The sequence below is a fragment of the Maudiozyma barnettii genome (genome assembly GCF_903064755.1).
Source record: "Maudiozyma barnettii strain CLIB 1767 genome assembly, contig: KABA2_09, whole genome shotgun sequence".
Lineage (NCBI taxonomy): Eukaryota > Fungi > Ascomycota > Saccharomycetes > Saccharomycetales > Saccharomycetaceae > Maudiozyma > Maudiozyma barnettii.
The window spans coordinates 271,471-291,049 of record NW_024545246.1 but is presented as its reverse complement, the minus strand read 5'-3'; the positions used below and the strand labels follow the sequence as shown (position 1 = coordinate 291,049).

The window sequence follows — 19,579 nt, the reverse complement described above, 5'->3', positions numbered from 1 at the left end:
TTCCTTGAGTTTTGAATTGCTCAGATTATGTTTTTGGTTGTATGCATAATAATAGTACAAATTCTGATCTACCTATATACATTTGAATAAGTTACATATGTATTCTTGCTAAAATCATGTAATTAATAATGAAAGTCAAATTTAACTGCACGAATTAACTTCTTAAAATCCCATACCACCATTGGAATATGCCATTGGTTTAATATCAGGATGTTTTACAGCCTCGAATATCTCGATCAACAAATCTTCGTCATCGTTGTTGTATTCACCGGCTTTACCCTTACCAGGCACAACATGGATAATGGCACCTTTATTATTTTGAGAATCACAATAATTAGGAGCACTGAAGACAGTGGCAAGCTTTTTATTATGTTCGAAGAATATACCACCCATTCTGACTTCATGGGATCTAAACACTTTACGAAGATTATTTCTCTCCAAGTATTTAGCAGTGATATCTGGGCCAAAAGAGAAACCGAGACCTCTTTGAGATGGACCCAACCCATCGGCAGCCTGTGGATCCGACCATAATAATTCCATGAACAGACCTTCTCTTGGTGGTTGTGTAAATCTATCAATCTTCCTTATGTCGTCGATTGTTGAAGTTGGATCACTTGGTAAACCACCATGCATGATAATATAATTTTTGTTCACAATCGTAGCCAACGGTAAAGTCTCGAAACTTTGTGAAAACATTTCGAATATTTTGGTTGAATATTTGTATTTACATTCATCTTCAAACCCATACATTTTATTCATATTTTCAGTTTCATGGTTACCTCTGTTTAAATAGAAAGAAGTTGGGAATAAAATCTTAAGAGAATAGTACAATAGAGCGACTTCACAGGACCAAGAACCACGATCTACAAAATCACCGTTGAACAAATATGTATGATCAGGTCCTACTTTACCGTATTTCTTAAAGATATTAAGCACATCATAAAATTGACCGTGTGTATCACCACATATAGATATCTTAACATTCTTGTTTGATTTTTCATTTTCTAATTCAATTAATGTTGGTTCATTACGAAATAATCTTTCTGCATGGGAAATGATTGCTGCAGCATACTTCTTTGGTAAAGTCTTACCTTCCAAAAATAGTTCATTTACCATCTTGGAAATAAACTCTTGTGACATGTTTTTAATGTCAATACCACAGTTTTCATTCTTTTCATTAGTCAATTGTTCGAATTCTAGTTTAGGTCCCTCGTAACTTTGTAAGTCAGCATTAGCATCAAAAGAATCCAATGCAACAAGTTGACATATCTTGTGCTTTGATTCATCATCGGCACCACCACCGATGGCTTTTCTAAATCTTTCTTCTCTAATAAATTTTTCACAAATATTCAAGGCGTTGGTGGCAGTAGCATCACCTGGCTTGGCCTTTAATACTAAATCCAAGTCCTTCTTTGCCTTTCTGAACTCCAATAGACCAACGTACGACAACCCACGTCTATGATACGCTTTCACATTTTTTGGATCCAATTTGATGGCCTCAGTACAATCGGTCATACATGTTTGGAAATTATCCAATTTCAACTCAGCGAACGCTCTGTTAGAGTAAAAAATAGATACTGTAGTATCTAGTTCAATAGCCTTTGAATATGATTCTACAGCATTTGAAAAATCCTGTTTCTTGACATAAGCATTACCTTCATCTTTAAATTTTAATGCTTGAGAACTCTCATCTGCAGTTGGATTGGACATGATGTATAATTTATAGTTATATATTATTCAAAGTGGAGAAACTGTACAAATCATAAACTTTCCAAAAAAGAACAGAGGAATAACTCCGAGAATAGAAGTTCGAACAGTCTACTTATTCGATTTATAATATTGTAATGTGTTGTGAAAATGCATTGGTTGATTGATCAGATCGATCCCCCATGTATGAATGTCACACTTAGAGTAGAAACATTTGCGATGGGCTGCCAAATAATTAATTTTCAGTGAGGACAACAGATAGCGACGCAGAGTCTCCCGAACAGAGAGAAAAAAATGTGAAAAATTTCAACTGCAAAAAATAGTTGAAAACCACTCATATTCGACTCTTTTCATAGCTGAAAACGATGGATAATGCCCCAAAGTAGATGGGTCTGTTCACTGATGGAAGGTTTATAAATGTTAAGCAGTAAGAATTTGCAGAAGGTGTGAGTTCAATACTGATAATTGCAGTAGTGTGCATAAAGTGTAGCCCACCAACTTAGAGAACCGTAGAAGAAAATAAATAATGTGTAGTAACCATATATAGCTTGCGAGAATTTATTATGCCAATATTAAGTTAAATTACTTGATGAATTAGATACTTCAAAATACATATTTTTTCTAATAGGAAAGATAAATGTAATTTACCATGAGACGCTCGATAAATAAACCGATTTATCAGGGGTATCCTCTTCTTCTTTTTGGTCAATGGTCTCGTTTGCCAAGATCGAATCGAATGTTTCATATTCTAAAACAGGTAGGATCTTTAATTTTCTTGATGATTCTGCAGCCAATAGGGAATCATAACCCCAATCCAAGAAATCTTCCATGTTATAATTCATCTTCTTGAACGGTTGGCTAAACACTTTAGCTAACGACGCTACGTTTGGATGGTAATGTTGTGTCAATGTATCCATTTCCCACAACGAGGAACCAAATGCGTTTGTAGATTCTGGATCTTGTTCTTCCATATTAAACGGGTCCTCGTATTGACTTTTAGCCAATTTCAATTCGTTTTGTTGTTCTGGTGTTTGAAAAGGATCATATAAATATTTTGGATTATGGATCATAATCATACAATTTGGATGTTTCTTCAACAGGTTGTATATGAATGGAATCACTATGACGATTGCAGAAGGAGGTGCTGAAAGACTCAATCTTGCGAGTCTCTTAATGAATGACGCTACCAAGTGGACAGACACATGAGTTGACGCTAAGAATACATCCATCAGTCTAAAGAATCTAGGCCTATATTTGACATGCATTAGTTGAGGGGTCAATAATTGATACAATTTCTGATAAAAGTTTGGATATTCCAAGTTGTTTTTCACCATCAGTTCGAATAACCCATTCAAAGCTAATATAGGAATGATACCATTTTGATCCATATCGTCGTTAGATAAATTATAAGAATCGGTTAAGAAATCCATTAGTTTTGTTGGTGTATGGAAATGTGGGATTATTCTTTTATGTAAAACAGTTAGGATGGTCTTGTATAATTGTAAAGATAATTCGCCATTAAGTATAGCACACCAATTTTTCTCAAGCAATGATTTAAATTTAGATTCATTTTCAATGGCTTGTGGTGGATTTGATACAAACACTTCTAGTTCTTCAGTAGTAGAATCCATGTGACTATCATGATTCATTAAAGTCACCCACTTGGCGGCACTCTTCATTGAAGTGTATTGTTCTGTAGTACTGGTAGAAGAATCCTTATCTTCCAACAATAAATTGAACTCCGATTGGAAATAATATTGAATATCAACAAATGGTTTATAGTACTTTTCCAAGAATTCCAATAAGATATAATTTGCCGATTGACCATTCGATGGATCGATTTCATTTTCATTGATATTAGATTTCCATAATGCTACAATTAAAGCCTTTAAAGTTTTATTTGGGAAGAATGCGGCGTCTTTCTTTGATGCAAAATGTACGGATTCCAGTTCTAATAATTGCATGTAAAGATCTAGACAATCCAGAGCCAACGAGGTCTCTATAGTCAAATTACCAATAGTGGCCAACAATTTCATTTTAAAGCTGATATATATTTTCCTACACCATTCATTAAATTTAGCTAATGGTACAGTAGCAGTGTTGTTATTTGCACCTGGACGTTTGGTACTCATTGATAAATCATTACGAGCAAACATTTTTTTAAATATTTGGAACAAAGCCACTACTAGAAATCTTAATTTCTGTTCCACAAGTTCATTATCCTGAAATGATGCTTGATCGTATTCAAATTCATTCAACAGAGTAATAATGCTATTATAGTGAGTTCTTTCATTTGAAGATGTAATTTTCTTTGCAGTAGCTTTAATATCATCAATAGACATAGCCATGATTCCAAAACTAAATTAATATCGGTGTATTTAGATAATCCCACAGTTGTAGTCGGTATCCTTACAACTAACCTATATAATAATACTTTCCTTACTAAGCTTTGTTCTTGTAATATATTATGTTAGAAAATACCAGCTGAAGTAATCCATTAAAAAAATTTTCCAGTTTGAAGCTCATCTCTTCCGATGAGCTTCAAAGACGCTTTCACTACTCGGATTTTTCATCAGGGCGGCCGCGCATAATTTTGAAATGTTACTACCAGTACTATACTATTATTACTATTATTATATAAAAACAAGTAACAAAGAACACTGGAGCACATGCAAACATTCTTCATATCTTTCATTAAGAGAAAGCAATGAATGACGCCTTCGAGAAATAAGGTGGACCCCAACCGAACCGGCGATTTCCTTATATATATATATTTGCGCTCCATATTTTCAGCATACCTCAAAGTATGTATGCAAAGTGGAGAGAGCAAAACAATGTCTAGGAAATGACGGTATCACTCACTGAGTAGGAAACTTTATAATGGGGTCTGTACTCTATGAAAAGGAAAGGTGTCAGTATGAAGATGTGTATTCTTTTTATTTTTTGTTTATTTATTTTCACATTCTTCACTACTACTACAACAATGAAGGATAGTAGTAACTGCAGAGCAAACATAAATGTATATATACACACAGATATATATATGCAGACTGTCTGCTCCAGTCTACCAACACATCCCTCGGCACAGTGCCAATACTTCAACAACTTCGAATATACTGGTCAACCTCCCAAGGGTGTTATGGCCTGGGAGAGAACCAACCTCCAGCCCTAGGACAACCCTAGGGCTGACTCCTAGGGCTGGATTCTCTCCCGTTCTATTCATTTCGTTTTGGAGTCACGTGCTGTGTACATCACTATGTACGTCGCAGCGAGCACTCTTCCTGTCTCTGTCTCTCCGCTGGCGTGCATTACGTATTGTATGTATCTCACTCCAAATAGAGACAGAAAGATGCCTTGTATAGTGTAACACCCACACCCCACAGCCTGCCAGCTCCCATCACGCACCAATAGTCGGTGCTTATCTCGGGAATACATCTCCGGCTGTTAATTATCAAGTATCTTCGTTCGAAATCGGTGCCGCTCGTTGAGAATGATGCGAGATCCGATTCATTGCGAAGTGAAAAATATGACCAACGCAGTGACGGCGTAGCGTAGCGTGGGTGGTGGGCGAGTGAAGGAAGACTCTGAAATTTTTCACTTTGGAAGAAAACAGAATTGAACAAATTGTTACTCATCGTCACTTTGTATTTTGTTGGTGTTCTTTGGTCGAACTGGAGCCAAGATTGCTGATATTCTAAATTATGTGCTAGTTGTTCTCGTTGATGGTGGTGGTGGTTATGGGTCATTTCACAGACTACGAGTTGAGAAAAAATTTTCTTTACATTGATAGTTAACTTTGATATATTTACATTTCTATATAATATGCAGGTGTTTAAGTTCACTCTTCTTTCTAGAATTTCTTGATCTTAATATAACGTATTCTTTCTACAAACGTATTATATATACACACAAACAAACACACAAACTTATTTATATATCATAAGTAATCATGTGTGGTATTTTCGCTGCTTACAAACATGAAAATGTTCAAGACTTTAAACAAAGAGCACTACAACTATCCAAGAGAATCAGACACAGAGGTCCAGATTGGTCCGGTAACACTGTTAGAAACTCCACCATTCTAGCTCATGAAAGATTAGCTATTGTTGGTCTAGACTCTGGTGCTCAACCAATCACTTCTCCATGTGGTGACTACATCCTATCTGTCAACGGTGAAATTTACAACCATATTCAAATTAGAGAACAATTCCCAGATTATGGCTTCAAGACTTTGTCCGATTGTGAACCTATCATCCCATTATACTTGAAGTATGACACTGAGGCTCCAAAACATTTAGACGGTATGTTCGCTTGGTGTCTATATGATGCTAAGAAGGACAGAATCATCGCCGCTAGAGACCCTATCGGTATCACTACCATGTACATGGGTAGATCTTCCATCTCTCCAAAGACTGTCTTTTTCGCATCCGAATTGAAATGTTTGGTCGATGACTGTGACGATATCGTTGCTTTCCCTCCAGGTCACGTGTACGACTCTGAAACTGACAAGATTACTCGTTATTTCAACCCAGATTGGATCGATGAAGAAAGAATCGCTTCTCAACCATTAGATCTAATGGCTATTAGAACCTCTCTAGAAACCGCTGTCAGAAAGAGACTGATGGCCGAAGTTCCATACGGTGTTCTATTGTCTGGTGGTCTAGATTCTTCTCTAATTGCCGCCATTGCATCTCGTGAAACTGAAAAGGCTAACCGTGATTTGAACGTCGACGAATACGATGCCGACGGTGCTAAGAACTTGGCCGGTATAGACGACCAAGGTAACTTGCACGCTGGTGGCTGGTCCCGTGTGCATTCTTTCGCTATTGGTCTACCAAACGCTCCAGATTTACAAGCCGCTAGAAAGGTTGCCAAGTTCATTGGCTCCATTCATCACGAACACACTTTCACTCTACAAGAAGGTTTAGACGCCTTAGATGACTGTATCTACCATTTGGAAACTTACGATGTCACCACTATTAGAGCCTCCACACCAATGTTCTTATTATCCAGAAAGATTAAGGCTCAAGGTGTTAAGATGGTTCTATCCGGTGAAGGTTCCGATGAAATCTTCGGTGGTTATCTATATTTCGCTCAAGCTCCATCTGCTGCTGAATTCCATATCGAATCCGTTAAGCGTGTTAAGAACTTGCATTTGGCCGATTGTCTAAGAGCTAACAAGTCTACCATGGCTTGGGGTCTAGAGGCCCGTGTTCCATTCTTGGACAGAGACTTCTTGGACCTATGTATGAACATCGACCCTAAGGAAAAGATGATCAACCAAAAGGAAGGCCGTATCGAAAAGTACATCCTAAGAAAGGCCTTCGACACATCTGACGATCCAAACGCTAAGCCATACTTGCCAGAAGAAATCTTATGGAGACAAAAGGAACAATTCTCCGATGGTGTCGGTTACTCTTGGATCGATGGTCTAAAGGACACTGCCGAAAAGGTCATTTCCGATGAAATGTTCGCTAATCCAAAACCTCACTGGGGTAACGATATTCCAACCACTAAGGAAGCTTACTGGTACAGATTGAAGTTTGACGCTCTATATCCACAAGCTACTGCTGCTGCCACCGTCATGAGATGGATTCCAAAGGCCGATTGGGGTTGTGCCGAAGATCCATCTGGTAGATACGCCCAAATCCACGAACAACATGTCCAAGCTTAAGCAATTTGGTGACTGAGGGATTTGGTTAGCTTTATGCGTTTATTATATTTTTCTTAATATTTTTCAAAAATAAAAATAAAAATGTACTTTTTAATCTTCATGTAACCCCTCTATGTTTTCGGTGTAATTATTTTATAGATAAGGAAATAATCTGGATTTTTATGACATTAGTATATATTAATAATAAGAATAATTTTTTATATCGTTATTTTATTTTATTTATTTATTTTTTTATGACTATCGTAACGCAGTAAATTAATGTCTGTTTTAATAAATTTTTATTGGAAAACCCCATTTACGTGGTGACGTTTCAGATAAGTTAAAATCAATCGAGTAGACTATGCAATTTGACTAACTTTGGTATAAGAACGTAAAAGTTCAGAAAATAGGATATTCAATAATTTAGATCTATCTGAGAGACAGAAAATTTGGTACATTTTTGGGGTACTAATATAATGATTATTGATATATTTTATTGATGAATATTTAAAAATATATAATGAACATATTTTCTTTTCGAAAGAAAATAGGTTATATGTAAATTTCACATGTTTTCTAGGTTGTATGCAAACAGCTTGTTACTGTTGATAAATTTTCAGATCCAAAGACTGTATTTATCTGTTTTTAAGGCCTATATTGACTCTAAGAATTGTTGGTTATTCTAGAGTTACACGATTCATTTCTTCGTAGTGTTTGATATACTTGTGAATCCTTCATCAGATCGTACCTTGTTATGCGACTAGGCCTTCTTGTTGGTTGCTTGTCGTTTGTTTTCTTTTGAAAAAGCTTCTTTATTTTACTTAAATTTTGAATCATTGTGTGTCGGATTGTTGTAATGTAATTGTTGTTTCTTAGACTGTAGTGAACTTTGATGATGTTTATATATATACATTAAATAATATTATACAAACAAACAAGTTATAATTGATTAGAATTCATCGATGACATGATTGTCTTTATATATATATATATCATTGAAATATACCTCATCAATATAAACAAACCATTACATTAGTGTAATTTGCTGTCAAGTTAAGTAACATTTGTCAAAACAGCTCCGTTCTATGAACGGAACAGACACTTTACTGTCATAGCAATTGCGATACATTAATCGTACCTTTCCCGAGCCATGAAGAACGATTTCTTCCGAGCCCAAGTAACTATAACAGCCTCCCCCTAGCAAGATCCGTTAATTAAACCAAAACTTTTCGGAACCATAACCATCCCCCACAGAGGTGCACTGTCCATCGATTCTATAACTTCACCATCCCCTTCAAGTTACGGATGCTTAGTCTCGGTTATTATGGCATCTCAGGTATTTTGCCTGTACGCTGCGAATCGAAACTGAAAACTTTTTCAGTTCTTTCATTAGGAGGGCGCCTCTCCGAAGAGGGACGGAACGACCGTACATTTCTGAAGATTGACACTGTCGGCTTATGGTGGAAAGTCGTATTTACCGAACAGCTGCGGAACGAGACTATTCATGTTGAAGAAAAAGAATAACGACGATAAATAAACTGATGAAACAAACTGCGCCCACCAGAGATGTACTTGCGATTTGTGTCGCAAAGGCATAAAAGATACATATATAGCATACAACTTCTAATACCTTTTCAATATAGTAGTCATGAAAAGTTGTACGTTACCGACTAAGTGAAAATCATCTTTTATTACTTACTTGATTAGGTTACTTCATGATTCGAATGACCCCTTTGGGTAATTCAGCTACAGTAACAATAATATCCTTTCTTGAATCATATTTATTTATAGATTGCAAACAAAATATTGTAATCTTGTTGATTGGTAATATATAAAGCTCAATGAAATGAGTGTTCGTCTGCTAGTCCATCCGTAAACGGATCGTGTCCCGTCTGTTTGTTTGCCATTACCGTAATAACGTAAAATAAGATGTAGAAATAAGGCAGTTGATAATTTTGGCCCTGAAAACTCAAGTGGCTGGCCAAATGAACATTGGAATTAGTCGTATATTTGAAGCGATTTAGCTACCTTCGAAGGAAACTTAGCTGTTGTGACATTATTAGATTGGCGTTAGCTCCACATTCGTACATACGTTACGCTATACGACTTTTCGACAGAAAAAGAATCTTTTACAACATAATCTTGAGTCTTTTATTGTTATTGTTATTGTTTTTGGAATTGAGAGTCATCCCTCATTCATTTTTTAATCGTTTATATTAGTTATGTACGAATCATGGAACAGCTGAGTAAACGTAGAAAGTATATAAGCGAAAGGAGGATATAAATTTGATTATCTGTTGTATTCTCTTTTTGATACGACTATATACATACATGTATGAATATAAATTATTATAATTCGGTCTATGTTAGAGACAGAAATTTTTTATAGTGATTTTCAAACCTTCAGTTATTTTTTTGTTTTGCTTTGCTATTGATTTTTTTGCAAAAGCATACATATTATGGATAACTAATATTATTTAGTTGAATTAGTTGATTATGCGGCTGTACTTGATTCATCAACTTCAAATTCGTCTAAAAATTTCATGTTTTTTTCAAGTTCTTCTGTGCATTTCTTATAATAATTCAATTGAGTCTGTTGAAACAATTTAATTAGCTTAATGATTTCTGTATTATTGGTGAATTCCATCATACCTTCAGCGGCTTCGGTAGTATTGCTTACAAATTCATCTTCAAGTTTTTCTAACAATTTATAATCCTCACTCTCAGTTAGATCCTCTTCTTCAACAGGCTTGTTGGATTCAGTAGGTTCTTCTTTTTTTGTATTCTCTTCCTTTGGTTCTTCTTCTGTCTTTGTTTCTTCAGTTTTTGTCTTAGTTTCTTCAATTTCTGTCTGTTCAGGGATCGTTGGTTGAGGTTGTGCCTTAGCAATTGCAGCTGCAGCGTCTTCCTTTGTCTTGATGTCATGACGAATGGCATCAAACTCCAATCTAGAATCATTCACTTTATTACGTAAAGTCATAGCATTTTTATAATCAACCTGTATCATTTTTTCCAATTTAACATTGAAGTCTTTAATCATTGTTGAATCCATATCAATCTTATTTTTATCGACTTCTTGGAAACATTTACACCATGAGTCGAAAATCTCAATTAAATTATTAATCTCCTCATCATCGTCTTCTTCTTCGACTTCATCTGCAGGTTCCTCAGTTTCATCTTGGGTTTCATTATTTTTTTGCTTCTTAGTATTCTTTGACTGATGTAAATGTTTTAGCAATTCTTCAGATTCGTAAGCAGCTTTAGAAATCGCCGATGCGAACGATTTACTGAATTGAAGGTCTTGTTTCTCTGTAGCAGGTTGTTGTTGGGAGGACCACCAATCGTTCAAACTCTCGGTCAGATTCGGTGGGTAGTCATACCCGTCGATCTCGAAAGTCTTTGTCACAATAATGATTCTCTTTAAGATTTTCACTAATTGATCTGTCTTTTGCTCCAAACCGATGTAACTTTCTGGCAACTTGGAGATTTCATGTTCGGAAATAGTGCCTACTTTCTCTTGAAAGAATCTGCTTGTCTTCTTAAACGATAGAGTGTTGGAGACTTCTGTTGGCAGATATGAATTATTCTTTAGGGATTCTTCCACCTGTTGAGCAGCTGTGCTGATCGAAGTGGTTAATTTATCCAGACTGAAATTGGAAAACATATTGTGTGTTGTTGTTGGGGAGATGTGGTAGTATATGATTCGAAAAATACCTGATACCGTTTTGCAACAACATTATATGAAAATGTTTGTATTGATAATTGCTTACTTTTGGTTCAAATATTTTTTGTTTTTGCCTTTCAATGGATGGGCAAGTTTCCCAAAAAAAAAAAATAAGAAAAATAAGGAAAAAAGAGTAGTAATGGGCAGACAAGCACGTAGAGAGAGAAAAAATATAAAGGAAATATGTCACTTAATTGATTACGAATGGCTGACAGGATAATAACGTAAAACCATCAGTCATTGAAGGTATATAAGGATATTCTGTTAACATTGTATGAATTTTCTAATTTTTATATTTATCTGAAGAATATATAAATATCATCTACCATCATGATATATCTAGCTAAAATATGTATAGTTTATACCATAACCTTAATTCTTCCCTCGATCAAACGGTTTTAACTTCTTTGTGATGTCATTTGGTATCTTATCCCATTCTTTATAAATTTGCATTACCATACATGAACTATTCCAAATATTCAGTGGTAGAAAATTTGATGGTATAACTGGGCTATATTTCCAAATCCCATTAACACCACACGACCTTATCCCACCACAATTATCTTTACCGAATAGTAGTTCATTAGAAACACTGTCATTCTCATAGTGTAATTCTTCCTTCAGTTTGTTTTGTTGATCTTGAAGCGAAAAATCTATTATCAAGTTTTTCTTATTACGAAATAAAGGATTTTGTTTAACGGGATACATAATAGGCCTGTATCCACTATATAACATATCCTTTGATAATTCTGTTCTTTCCAGGTATTTCGTCATTGGAACTTTAGGTAAATTTTTAAAAAACTGTTTGGTCGTATCCTTTTGAATACCATATTTTTTCATTGTATTAAGATCTCTCTTAAATATATATCTCTGTAATCTAACCATTGTCTATTAGTAGTACTGTAATTATAACTATTTGCTATACTGTACTGTCGTTACTTTCTTTTAATATACCGTAACTGTAACTGTCTATTCCTTTTCTCCCTATATATATATATAACTATACTTGGCACCAACCTATAACCTCGGATATTACGGATGAATGCAAAATTCCCCTCTGCTCACAAACAAATCAAAGTCAAAATAACTCCGAACAATGCATTGGCCCCTCCACCCCCACAAGCGCCCGCCCTCAGGCCACCTATCAATATCTCATCACCGCAAACCCTCATTTCCCCTCCCGATGCCCCCATTCGAAGCCCATATAATTTCATCATCACGTGATAGAACCCTAACCCCCAGAAACAGGCCCTAACAAAATCAGATTTTCAGCGGCAAATCTGTGTCTGACTGCCACAGTAAAATGTGAATATCTCAACGAGCATAAATGGTGAAGCGGCGCGAAACAAAGTGGAAACAACCAAAAGGAAAACTGTGAAAAATTTTTCGTCGGTGGAACACACACACAGAGACAGTGAGGTAGTATCCTGAAGCTCATCGCCTGAAGTTACTTGATATATATATATATATACGCATGATTATCGATAGAAATAGAGATATTTTCACTTGCTAGTTGATAAAACAGTACTATTTATTACTGATACATACAAACAAACATACTAAGATGTCTATTGAAGCTAACGCTGTTGAATTGAAAAACGCTCTAAACAAATACCCAAATTTCCCACAAGAGGGGATCTTATTTGAAGATTTCCTACCAATCTTCACGAAACCTGAATTATTTCAAAAGTTGGTGGACTCCTTCAAGATTCATCTACAAGAACAATTCGGCGATAAAAAAATCGACTTCATTGTCGGTTTGGAATCAAGAGGTTTCTTATTCGGTCCAACACTCGCTTTAGCCTTAGGTGCAGGTTTTGTACCAGTTAGAAAGGTCGGTAAATTGCCAGGTGAATGTGTCAAAGCTTCTTACAAAAAGGAATATGGTGTAGACGAATTTGAAATGCAAAAGAATGCTATCCCAAAGAATGCTAACGTTGTCATTGTCGATGATATCATTGCTACTGGTGGTTCCGCTAAAGCCGCTGGTGATTTGCTTCTACAAGTCGGTGCTAATATCTTAGAATTCGATTTTGTTATGGAATTGGATTTCTTGCACGGTAGAGATAAATTACAAGCTCAAACTTTCACTCTATTAAAGGATCAAACTGAAGCTTTAAAGAATTAGATATCTTCTCCCCTTCTCCAAAAATTTTATACAGCATTTTGTAATATATACATATAATAATATATAGGAAAGAAACAGGAAAAAGAATGATATACCCATAGAGCTTATTTTTTCAGTAACGCTTCATTGTATTTGGCAACTTCATTCAACGAAGTACCGGGAACTACACTCCAATCTATCATGGGTTCATTTCTTTCTTCTAACCATTCATTAATCTTCTTAAAATGATTATTATTGAAAAAGCCTCTAGAGGCACTCAATGGTGAGGGATGTACAGATTTTAACACTAATATATTATTTTTAGTCTGTTTATGTTTCTTCAATATATCCTCAACTAATTTAATTGCATTATTTCCCCACAACATAAACACTAGATTATCACCTGTGGTTTCTCTATCCTCAATCAATAACTCTACAACTCGTCTAGTAAAAATATTCCATCCACATTTTGCATGAGAATTAGCATTATGAGCTCTTACGGTTAATGCAGTATTCAATAATAATACACCTTGTTTCGACCAATGTGTTAAATCCCCTTGCTTATTATCTACAACAAAATCTGAATAATTATTCTTTAATTCTTTGTAAATATTTTTCAATGAAGGAGGTGCAGGTGTAGGTTTCTTGACACTAAATGCCAAACCGTGAGCTTGATTAAAATTATGATATGGATCTTGCCCAATTATGACAACTTTCACATCTTTGAAAGGCGTCAGACGACTCCATGAATATATATCTTGTTCAGGTGGGAAAATCGTAGCTTTCTTCACAATTTTTTCATTCTTTAAAAATGCTTTAATTCCCAAGAAATATGGTTTGGTGAATTCATCAGATAATTCATTGAACCAACTGTCTTCCATGGTGTCCACCTCCAATTGCAACATTCCTCTTTGTAACTCACCAAGTTTATTATTGACAAATTCAGACTTCCTATTGTTTACAGCTTCATTCTTAATCTCATCGGTTTCTGTGGTGACCACTTTCGCGTCTGTTGATATGGTCTTCGCATCAGGTTTCGACTTCTTACTCTTACTGAAAAATTCCTCAATGGTCACTTGCTTTCTCTTCTGTACAGTCATCTTCAACCCACTTCTAATCATCAACAGCAATATATTTGACTCATAGACTACTGATTTAGTTGTCTAATAAGAAAATAGCACGAAATCTCATTTGTATCTTTAATATATTAATATTTTAGTTTTGGTGAGATGCTCTACTCTTTTTCTTTCGCGCCTCTTTAATCAAAGGGGAAACAAAAGGGCTATACTAGGCAGCCTTTTTTCCTTTTATCATTATAATACCAATAGATGCCAATCATTTGGAGATACGAATATATACTTCATCTCTCTGATTATCCTCTAAAAGCTCTCTAAATAAACGAGCCATTTCGTTACTCAACCGAGAAAGAAAAACAAAACATAGAGCAACGTACATTATAATAACAGGAAATAAGTTTAGACACATACACATATATACGACGGTGCTAAAATAAAAACGTATAACTAAACGAGAAAGTCATGGCACAAGATAAGGCCAGCTTGAATCTTCCTGTAAGTGATGTATCTGACAACAATACGAGACCTTCTACTACTAATGAAATAGATAATAATAATAATCAAGAAGGAAACCAGGTGACAGCCCTAAATGAAACAAATGAAGTTCATACACAAGAACCTGAACCGAATGACTCCAAGGTTAACGATCATATAGAAACGATGGCTTCCTCATCAGAAACCTCTCATAAAAGAACTTGGTCCTTCTGGAGCAGTTATAAAAGTGATGATAACAAACCTACCTCCGCCCTAAGCAACAGGAACAATAATAATTTAGATAAAAACTTAACTCCTTCAGTGAGCCGAGAAAGATCAACTGTTGCTCCTGATATACAAATGCAACCAACTGAGGGAAAACCAGGACCTGCTGCACCAAAATATGGGAATCCATTAGCAAACACTTATATTCCATACGATGCGGATATAAATGAATATTCGAATATTAATATATTATCCCCACCAAATATAGACAATTCTGGAAACAACGAACAAGAACAAAATCAGGAACCCAATATTGTAGTCCCAGGGTTTGATATATTACCAAAAAAATCTTTATGGAATTCAATTCATGATATGATAGGAAGTCGTAATACGAATCCTCAAAAATATGTTTATCGTGTAGATGCACCTTCCAAAATAAACAAAATAACACATTGCAACCAAAGACCATTGAAAGTATTAATTGTTGGGGTTCATGGATTTTTTCCTTTAAAAGTACTCAGAACATTTATTGGGGAACCCACAGGAACATCGATGAAATTTATTACAGAAGCAGAAGACATCGTTAACAAATATTTCAAAGAGAAAAGAATACCTATCGAAGTTAGTAAAATATCATTGGAGAAAGAGGGTGAGATCTTTGATAGAGTAGATTTTTTCTTTGATGTTATGAGAAGATATTCCAAGGAGATCAATAACTCCGATTTCATATATTTTGTTTCACATTCTCAAGGTTGTCCAGTTACAATCATTCTCCTGGCGAGACTGATTGAAACTGGGATTATTAATATAGATAATTCAAAGTTATTCAATAACCAGAATAGTGATTTGGATGATATAAATTTATTTGGTAATAAAAAAATAATTAGCATATTAGGAATGGCTGGAATTAATAATGGCCCATTTTATGGTCGTGATCAAACGTTGTTGGTGAAGGCTTATCAAACTATTGCCAAAGATGCAATGATGGAATTATTTGAATTACAAAAATTCGACACCATACAAACGAAAAAACTTGTTCAAAGTATTAAAATTATTATTGCAAATAATGTGAAATTAACCTTAGTCGGATCTATAAATGATCAATTGGTTCCCTTATACTCAGCATTTTGTCTCTTTGTAGACCACCCATATATATTTAGAGCGACATTCATTGATAGAAACTCTCGCACTCCTTCCTTTATCACAAGAATAATCAAGGTCGCCGGAACATTACTTAATTTAGGTTATAGAGATCATGATATTGTGAAAGAAATAAGTGGATCTTTAGTAGGACCGTTGACTGGTGGGGGTCATTCTTCTATCTATAACGAGAAACAAGTTTACGAACTGGGTTTAAAATTTGCTTTAGAAACATCAGATACAAATGGAGAGGTACCTGTCATGTACAATCCTTATAAGTTGTCCGAATTAGGTAATAATCCTTATCATCTACCCTGGTGCATGAGAGGATTATTATTTGAAACGAAACGCCACATGGATAGTGATGAAATCAATACATTATATCAAGAATATGAACAATGGAAACCCGAATCGAAACAGTTAAAAGATATAAGGTATAGATTGAATGGTCTGCAATACAAGCTCTAATATTATATATACGTACAAGTACATATTAATACACAACGAATAACCATTTCACCTTTTCCTCAACCTCTGATACAACTCTTCTATCGAAATTTCGAACGTGCGATGAGGTGACGATATAACATTTACTCGCGTACATACATTTCTTTAGTACGCGATAAAGAAATTGATGTAACTACCATAATATTTGCGTTAAAATGGGCAGATCTTTCAATGTATCAACGATTAATATTTAATACTAGAAGTGTCGAACATAATATAGATCACTTTGGTTACATAATGAAATTGCGATTGAACATTTTGGTTTACATAGCAGCTATAGTGCAATGTGCTTGTGTTGCTGCTTTGCTACAATCGAATGATATTCGACAATATAAGGATGAACATGAAATAATACATGTCACTGAGGAGTTATATAAAGAGTTACAATATGGGGTAGAGGGAGAATATTCCGTCTTATATATTACCATATATTCAACGAACGAAGATGGAAGTTATAAATGTCCTATGTGTTTGGAATTTGAAGAAACGATACATGGTGTACAAGAGATTATTAAGAAGCAGAGACCTGACATCCCAATTTCATACTATATTGTAGATGCATACGAAGTTCCTTCGTTGATTAAAGATATGGGTATTGAGAATGTACCTCATTTAGTGGTATATCCTCCTATCAATATGATGAAACAAGAAACGGAACCGTTCTCTTGGGCTAAAGGACAATTCTACCAATATGAACTTACACCAGACCATTCAAATGATGTATTACATTTTGGTGATTTCCTTGCTCAAGTACTAAATATATATATTGAAGTCGAGGAAGATTTTGATACAGGGAAATTTATGCAATATTTTGTTGGATCTACAATTGCGTTTGTGTTCTTGAAAAAAGTCATATGGCCCATTGTGAAAAAGGGTAATGTTTCCAAGATAATTATGATGATTATAGCGTTTTCTATCATGCTTCCAAGTCTAACGGGTTACAAGTTTACTCAGATGAACAGAATACCACTTATCGCTAGAAATGACGAAGGTAACATCATGTATTTTAGTGGTGGGACAGGTTGGCAATTTGGTTTAGAAATGTTTACCGTCTCTCTGATGTATATTGGGATGGGAGTGCTATTTATTAGCTTAATAATATTGAAATCTGATTTTATCCAAGAGAAAATAAACGAAAAAGTGGATAGTCTATTGACTCTTCTTTTCGGTTATGCCTTGTTCTATCTCTTCTCATATTATATTAGTTGTTTCGACATCAAATCTCCAGGGTATGCATATGGGTATTAAACTATTATGATATATATATTCTAAAGAAGCCGGACATCTATTGACATAAACTCAAATATATACAAAAAACAATATATAACAATAAAAAAAAAACTAAGTATGCATATAATATAAACATGTATATATATTTAATGACGAATTTATAATGACAATACTATTTAATTTCCATCATTTGAATTTGATCGTGAATCGTATAACGTTTGTATATCTCCTTCTTCCTCTGCTTCTGTATTTTTACTAATAATAACGAACGACCCTAAAATCAATAATCCACCTAGCATATATTCTAATGCCATTTCCTTATGTTTAAATAGGATATCCCCAAACATGGCTACAGGTATCGTAATACTTAACCCTACAGTGACAGTCAATGGACTTGTTAATAACATTGCTTTTGCCCAACAGAAATCACTAACAAACGTTATAACCATATTAATGAGGATAATGATGACAACCTTTGGTTGAGTAGGTATAACAAATGTTTCCCAACCCATATAATGTAAGATGATCAAAGAAGGCCACATGAATAACAATGTGAATAACCCGACAAACCCAAAGAAAATCTTCATATTTATCATACTTTCATCTTGAACTTTAATCTTCAATAATGTACTATATATACCATAGAACATCGCACCTGCCACCGCTAGCAGATTACCCATCATAGTTTGCCACGATGTCAAATCAGTTGTTGGTTCCGTTGGAGGCATATGACCTGTGGGTTTAATTGGTAAATGTCCATGTATGGAATCCGATTGTGTCACCAATGCGATCCCTATAAATGAAAGTATCGAACCGATCACTTTTGGTTTAGTCACTGTCTCTACGTGACCCAAAGCACCAATAAATAATGTGAAAAATGATGAAGTGGATGATAACATAGTTTGTGATGCGACAGAAGTATATGCCAATGATGCATTAGTAGCAAAATTAGCTAAGAACCAAAGAACACAAAACTGCGCACTTAATTTAGTTGTATCCTTCAGAGATAATCGGATGCTGACTATACTACTAACACTATTTCTTGGTAATAACAATTGAGTGGTCTCAGCTGCACTAAAAGACCCATTCCTACTCCGAGCTGCGACTGCAACAGCAGCTGCAGCCGCAGATATAGTGTCATTACTATTAGTATTACTATTATCATTACTATTGCGTACCACATACGTAGAGTTAGATGAATTTATCGAGACTCTTCTAACCACATCTGTACCGTTGGCATTATTATCAGTGCTACTACTACCTTCTTCTGTCGTCGAATTCTCTGGACCCCCTTCTTCTTGTAAGATCAATTCTTTGTGTATAGACCAGTTACGATCCCTGAAGTATTTTCGTACAACGTTTTTAAATGTAGGTATCAAATAGAAAATGAATGAAGCTGTATTAATATATGTGATGAAAAAGGGCTTTCTATAGATATTATCCTCGAAGATCAAGTTGATCAGGAAAGATGACATCACCCACAGCACAATCACTATGGCTAGCATTATCAGACCCAGAGTCCACTTCCTACCTACCGATTTATCTATCAGCATTGTTTCTTTGTTGTTGTTCTTGGATTGTATTATGCAAAATGGGATGCCCTATTTATGTTTATCTGATACCTCGTCCCACTCAAATAGCGATCTTTAACCCAAAACAGTTGGAATATAACGTATGAATTATCTCTGTTGCCCTAGTCCCACTACAAGTTCAACCAACCACTCGTTATACTCGTT

General features: G+C 35.1%; 10 protein-coding genes across 10 annotated transcripts; 4 read left to right on the top strand and 6 right to left on the bottom strand.

Moving 5' to 3' along the window:
* Positions 1-162: 162 nt before the first annotated feature.
* On the bottom strand, positions 163-1,710 carry PPT1 (protein serine/threonine phosphatase; the record flags this gene model as incomplete). The annotated part of the gene is made up of 1 exon (XM_041552275.1): positions 163-1,710. One exon carries the CDS (start codon positions 1,708-1,710, stop codon positions 163-165), a length of 1,548 nt encoding a protein of 515 aa, XP_041408209.1.
* Positions 1,711-2,351: 641 nt separating this feature from the next.
* Positions 2,352-4,055, bottom strand: NOC4 (ribosome biosynthesis protein NOC4; the record flags this gene model as incomplete). The annotated part of the gene is made up of 1 exon (XM_041552274.1): positions 2,352-4,055. The coding sequence occupies one exon, from the start codon at positions 4,053-4,055 to the stop codon at positions 2,352-2,354; it is 1,704 nt and encodes a 567-aa protein (XP_041408208.1).
* A 1,601-nt stretch (positions 4,056-5,656) lies between these two features.
* Positions 5,657-7,381, top strand: ASN1 (asparagine synthase (glutamine-hydrolyzing) 1; the record flags this gene model as incomplete). Its single annotated transcript, XM_041552273.1, has 1 exon — positions 5,657-7,381. The coding sequence occupies one exon, from the start codon at positions 5,657-5,659 to the stop codon at positions 7,379-7,381; it is 1,725 nt and encodes a 574-aa protein (XP_041408207.1).
* A 2,473-nt stretch (positions 7,382-9,854) lies between these two features.
* KABA2_09S02904 (uncharacterized protein) lies at positions 9,855-11,024 on the bottom strand (the record flags this gene model as incomplete). The annotated part of the gene is made up of 1 exon (XM_041552272.1): positions 9,855-11,024. The coding sequence occupies one exon, from the start codon at positions 11,022-11,024 to the stop codon at positions 9,855-9,857; it is 1,170 nt and encodes a 389-aa protein (XP_041408206.1).
* Positions 11,025-11,456: 432 nt separating this feature from the next.
* On the bottom strand, positions 11,457-11,969 carry SUE1 (Sue1p; the record flags this gene model as incomplete). Its single annotated transcript, XM_041552271.1, has 1 exon — positions 11,457-11,969. One exon carries the CDS (start codon positions 11,967-11,969, stop codon positions 11,457-11,459), a length of 513 nt encoding a protein of 170 aa, XP_041408205.1.
* A 679-nt stretch (positions 11,970-12,648) lies between these two features.
* On the top strand, positions 12,649-13,212 carry APT1 (adenine phosphoribosyltransferase APT1; the record flags this gene model as incomplete). Its single annotated transcript, XM_041552270.1, has 1 exon — positions 12,649-13,212. The coding sequence occupies one exon, from the start codon at positions 12,649-12,651 to the stop codon at positions 13,210-13,212; it is 564 nt and encodes a 187-aa protein (XP_041408204.1).
* A 104-nt stretch (positions 13,213-13,316) lies between these two features.
* On the bottom strand, positions 13,317-14,312 carry UNG1 (uracil-DNA glycosylase; the record flags this gene model as incomplete). Its single annotated transcript, XM_041552269.1, has 1 exon — positions 13,317-14,312. One exon carries the CDS (start codon positions 14,310-14,312, stop codon positions 13,317-13,319), a length of 996 nt encoding a protein of 331 aa, XP_041408203.1.
* A 417-nt stretch (positions 14,313-14,729) lies between these two features.
* KABA2_09S02816 (uncharacterized protein) lies at positions 14,730-16,574 on the top strand (the record flags this gene model as incomplete). The annotated part of the gene is made up of 1 exon (XM_041552268.1): positions 14,730-16,574. One exon carries the CDS (start codon positions 14,730-14,732, stop codon positions 16,572-16,574), a length of 1,845 nt encoding a protein of 614 aa, XP_041408202.1.
* A 210-nt stretch (positions 16,575-16,784) lies between these two features.
* On the top strand, positions 16,785-17,861 carry OST6 (dolichyl-diphosphooligosaccharide--protein glycotransferase; the record flags this gene model as incomplete). The annotated part of the gene is made up of 1 exon (XM_041552267.1): positions 16,785-17,861. The coding sequence occupies one exon, from the start codon at positions 16,785-16,787 to the stop codon at positions 17,859-17,861; it is 1,077 nt and encodes a 358-aa protein (XP_041408201.1).
* A 158-nt stretch (positions 17,862-18,019) lies between these two features.
* Positions 18,020-19,396, bottom strand: KABA2_09S02772 (uncharacterized protein; the record flags this gene model as incomplete). The annotated part of the gene is made up of 1 exon (XM_041552266.1): positions 18,020-19,396. One exon carries the CDS (start codon positions 19,394-19,396, stop codon positions 18,020-18,022), a length of 1,377 nt encoding a protein of 458 aa, XP_041408200.1.
* Between the last annotated feature and the right edge of the window lie 183 nt (positions 19,397-19,579).